The 4,699-nt window shown below is 38.2% G+C and overlaps 1 protein-coding gene across 2 annotated transcripts; it reads right to left on the bottom strand.

Moving 5' to 3' along the window:
* Nucleotides 1–3,175, bottom strand: LOC129724497 (BSD domain-containing protein 1-like). 2 transcript variants are annotated; one of them, XM_055679449.1, is made up of 5 exons: nt 2,912–3,175; nt 2,219–2,803; nt 1,413–1,564; nt 683–1,247; nt 1–631 (listed from the first exon to the last, which is right to left on the bottom strand). In XM_055679449.1, exons 1-4 carry the CDS (start codon nt 2,923–2,925, stop codon nt 730–732), a joined length of 1,269 nt encoding a protein of 422 aa, XP_055535424.1. In that variant the 5' UTR covers nt 2,926–3,175; the 3' UTR covers nt 1–631; nt 683–729. The 2 variants fall into 2 exon arrangements, with proteins under 2 accessions (XP_055535424.1, XP_055535425.1); XM_055679450.1 differs by having other exon boundaries at nt 1–628.
* Nucleotides 3,176–4,699: the final 1,524 nt, after the last annotated feature.

Here is a 4,699-nt window from a genome sequence, read left to right as displayed (position 1 = left end):
TTGGGATTAGTAGTAAAATAATTCTCATTTACTTAGGATAGTAATGACAGCAAACATGTTTTTCTCTTTTCTTTGCAGTTCAAAATCACCTAACGTAATCGCCCTTTTTTGTATAAGAAAAAAAGTTTATTTTTTACAAATTTTTTGCTTTGCATCTCCTTTTTTTCACTAAACATTTTCCACCCTATTCATGCAAAGTGTAATGATTGAGTCTCTCCTGTAGGATCACCGAGAACAAAACACTCATGAGAGGATTTGAATGTTCAAGACCGCGCATACATAATCTAATGAAAGCATGCACTGTCATCCCATTCAGGAGTAGATTAGAGTTAATATATGAATATAATGTATAAAATTAAAATAAACACGATTTTATTACACTTTTGCCTACTAATAATTAACAGCTTAAATTGGATTTAAGACAATCATGCTTGTTTTAAAATTTACAAAACTCATTTGTAGAAATGCTTTTCTTGTTTCCGGTCTGGGATATTCCAAGTCCAAAAAACCTAGATTTACGATTTTAGCTGACTGCTAGTGATAACAGACGACAGTCCGACTCGGCCAAAAATGTTTCCGAAGAACTTCTGCGGCCACTAGTGCTTATACCAGTAGATGAATGAAAGAACTTCTAGAACATAATGAAATACATTGTTTGGCGGAATAATCACCTTTTGCTTACCTTGCGTCAACGTGAAGTTTAAAGTAGTAACAGGAAGGTATTATTATTCACTCCAGGTCAAATTCCTTCTCCCAACTCTCATCAGAATTTGAAGAGGAAGCTTCGTCTTTAGTAAAGTGGTCTTTCTCAATCTTCAAATCGTCCTTCTGTTTCTGCTCTTGTCCTGTAGTTTTGTTGGCCATTTTCTGCTTACTCGCAGTGGTGCCGTCTTTGGCTGCGTTTTTTACATTTACGTTCTGCTGCTGTTGTTGAATTTTTTGGTTGTTATTTCTACTCTTAGCACTTTGTGGTTGCGATTGGGTTTTCTTCGTTGTGGTTGAGCTTCCGCCCAGTTTACTAGTGGGAGCGGTCGTGTTTTGCTTTTTCTGTGGAGACCTTTCCGGCTGAACAAGCAAGGCTTCATCAGCATCCAGATCGATCTGGCCAGCAGCGAGCGCCTTTTCGCGTTCTTTAATTTCCTGCTCATATTCCTCCAGCAGTCGTGCTTGTTCTTCCTCGGACAGCTCCATGTTGGAGGCATCAAACTCCGGCACCTCGGCCCACGTGATGTCATCTGGAATAACGTCTGATGATGGACAAGAAAATCAGTGATTGTTATACAGAAAAAATGGAATTATTATTTATTTATAGAGATCAGCTACATCATTTGTCGTTTTTCATCATTCGAATGAAAAAAGGCATGTTATATTATCATGTGGTATTGAAAATCAATCATCAAACTCAATCCCACCTTCTTCAACGGTTCTCTTAGGTTGGCCCGTCTGTACGATCACCTTCGATGGAGCAACAGTTTCGTTACCGATCACCGCTGCCTTAGCCTTCCGTTCGGCTAAATCTGCGTTGGCTACAGCATCTTCTAGCAAGGCCTTTTTGAAAAGATATCTGTAATAAGCAAAAATAAATAGAATGATATGATTAAGATACGAGTTCGATTTCATGTTGGTTAGTTTAGTTTTTCGAAAACGTATCAACAACAAAGAAACCTAAACTTGTTGGTATAATGGAAAAATGATTTAAATTTGTAATGTTTGCTCAATCTGTTTTGATCAAAATTATGAATACGACTCACACGACAAATTCGTGCATACTTTTTGTTATATTTTTTTGTTCACAGAACATTTATTTGACACGGCACAAAGAATAAATTTCTTCTCAGAGTTTGAATTTTTAGGCGATTAGACATCGAAATGAAGATTTCGAAATGTATTCCGTTTCACAGAAATCAGTGCATACTTGTAAGAATTTTTTACATGCGGAATTATTTGAGTTTGGTCCAAAAATCTAGATTTCTTAGGATGGTATTTCTGGAATCTGAACGTCATGCAAATACTTCTTTAAAGCAATACAAAAATATGAACAATAAAAGTCTAAACACATACCTACATGATGACATGTGAAATATTCGAATGTCGATTATTCACTAGTATTTTCGTTGTTGATAGATATTCTTTAGACTTAGGCAATTCAACTAATAAGACACTGCGAGCGAAAATCGCGTAACATATAAGCTTCTAAAATAAACTTATTATATCATACCTTTTCCAAAAATCCATATGAGCAACTCTGCCCGGAACGAGCATGCAGTACTGATCGTTCAAGATCGCACTACTGGCCAAGTGTCGTGCCAACCGAGGCTCAGTGAATTGTTCCTGCTCTACCACTTCCATCCAACGTTTGTACTTTTCGCTCAATTCGTCCGACGGTTCCTCTAGATAGGTTGTCTCTAGTGACTGTAACTCCGCCAGATGCCGATGGAATCCCGTCAAATCGTCCGCTCCCTCGTGGGTTATCAAGACATCAACTCCTTCCTCCTCTTCCTCCAATGCCGGGACCAAGGCCTCTGTTACCTGCCCCAGGAAAGAACTAAAGCTTTTTTTCATCGCTCCAACGGTGGAGTCTGGTTCGTTGAGACTAAGCGAACGGCCAAGCGCTTCGGTTGCGCTCGTTGCTTCCGTCTTAACAGCCGTAGTCAGTTCTGTAAGATCATTCTTCACTGCTTCTAACACCGAGGCGGAGCGGGACTTGGCCGTATCCAGCCAAGAACCCCACCAGCTTCCTGATCCAGACATACTTCCGGTAGGACTAGCAGCGTCTGTTTGTGGACTTTTGCCACCAGATGAGCTGTTAAATTAGAAACGTACAAATAGAAAGTTACCTTTTACTGCACCATATGTAAACACACCCAGAAAGCGCAGTTTGCCAAAAGTCAGCCAGAAATTTTTTTCTCACCTTTTGTCTGCCATATCGACACACTTTTTCTAGGCAGCAATAGATTTATGTTTCACGAAACAATAGGGGTGAAACAACTTTTCAACGGTTGCAATCGATTGCAGTGTGATATTTTTTATGTTTTCAGCAAACTCACAAAGACATTTCTGCTTCAAATTTCAGTGCAGAATCACAATTTGGTGCGTTAATTATTGAACGCAGTATTTATTTTTTCTGCTTCCTTCACAATCTTAACTCATTCATTCGCAGAGCTTGTGCATACGACACGAACACACAAACACAACGAACAAAAGTTGGAGATGGATTCATATCCTAAGCAATGTAATAAACGAAAGGTGCGGAATGACTTTCATTTCACTTAAGCCTGTAACAAGCCTGTAGTACACTCTTTGACCGAGCGTCAAATATTTGTCTCCTTTTGACAGATAAAAATTTGGTCAAAGATAATTATTTGTCACTCTCCGATTTTAACATGGGGCAAACACGGGCAAACAACAACCATGATGTCAAATAAATTTGACCATTATGTCAGAAGGTCAAATATTTGACCATTAGACAAAGAGTGTACTACAGGCTTTACACTCTTTGACCAAGCGTCAAATATTTGGCACTTTTTGACAGATAAAAATTTGGTCAAAGATAATTGTTTGTCACTCTCCAATTTTAACATGGGGCAAACACGGGCAAACAACAACCATGATGCCAAATAAATTTGACCATTATGTCAGAAGGTCAAATATTTGACCATTAGACAAAGAGTGTACTACAGGCTTTAGAAGTGTAAATTAAATGATGCAAAAGATTTTATTGATTCGCCTTGGAGGTGTTGCTGATATTTGTTCAGTTTTTGCATACGAAAAAGAAGGAAGGAAATATTTTTGCTTCTGTTATCATGCACATTTTGACAATTACATATGAGAGTCCACGCAACAGCATTTCACTTAGAAAATTTCGCCGAATCTCGGCAATGTTTGTGCCGAGATTCGGACAGCCGAGTGCTCGGCAACCATCTCGGCTGAATCTCTTTTGCCGAAAATCTCGAGAAACCAATATTTGACAGATGTCATTTTATGCCGCGAATCGTGGTACGCATTTGACCATTTTACGAACTGACAGGTGTCACGGATTCTGCTGTTATTGATATTGCTTTTTCGTGCGTTATGTCAGCGGTTCCGAGCTTTCTGTCAAAATTTCATTCATGAATTGAGTTTAGAAACGTCTCTTAAATGGTCTACACGTTCGTTAATAATAACTCTAAAATAAGTAACATTTGACGCATTTTCGTAAAAAGTGGAACAACTCTTAAATTGAGTAACTCCACAAATACTCAAAACTGAGTAACACTAGGCGTCTTTAAAATGAGTCATTATTACTCAAAATTTGAATACGACATTACTCATTTTTTGGGTACAATTCAGTTTCATTTCTGGCTAGAAATCCGCCACGGCCAATAAACGACACCACATGTTCATCAATAATTACCTTGTAATAAAAGTAAACAGTTATAATGCCTTCTGAGGCGCACACTAGGGATGGGAATCGGAAGCGAAGGTATCGATATTTGGTATCGCGATATATTGAAAATGAAATATATCGCAATGAAAGTATCGATATTTCAATATTATCGCAATATCGAAACGGGTGAAATGCAGAACGAGAAAAGGAACGAAACCGAGAATCAGGCAGTTTTGCTTGTGAGAGAGTTGCATCGGTTTGTTTATAAGCATAATCAATTTTCCAAATTTTCAAATGGATCATATATTTTCAACGGTGATAGATAAAACAGTT

This window comes from Wyeomyia smithii, chromosome 2, assembly GCF_029784165.1.
Source record: "Wyeomyia smithii strain HCP4-BCI-WySm-NY-G18 chromosome 2, ASM2978416v1, whole genome shotgun sequence".
In the NCBI taxonomy this organism is placed as follows: domain Eukaryota; kingdom Metazoa; phylum Arthropoda; class Insecta; order Diptera; family Culicidae; genus Wyeomyia; species Wyeomyia smithii.
This window is presented reverse-complemented; position numbering and strand designations above follow the sequence as displayed.

Bases quoted from the DNA above. Each gene is read 5' to 3' on its own strand.
- LOC129724497 (XM_055679449.1), bottom strand. The intron at 1,565-2,218 runs GTATGATATAAT...TGCTTATTACAG, and splicing joins CATATGGATTTTTGGAAAAG to ATATCTTTTCAAAAAGGCCT. The intron at 1,248-1,412 runs GTGGGATTGAGT...GTCCATCATCAG, and splicing joins TAAGAGAACCGTTGAAGAAG to ACGTTATTCCAGATGACATC.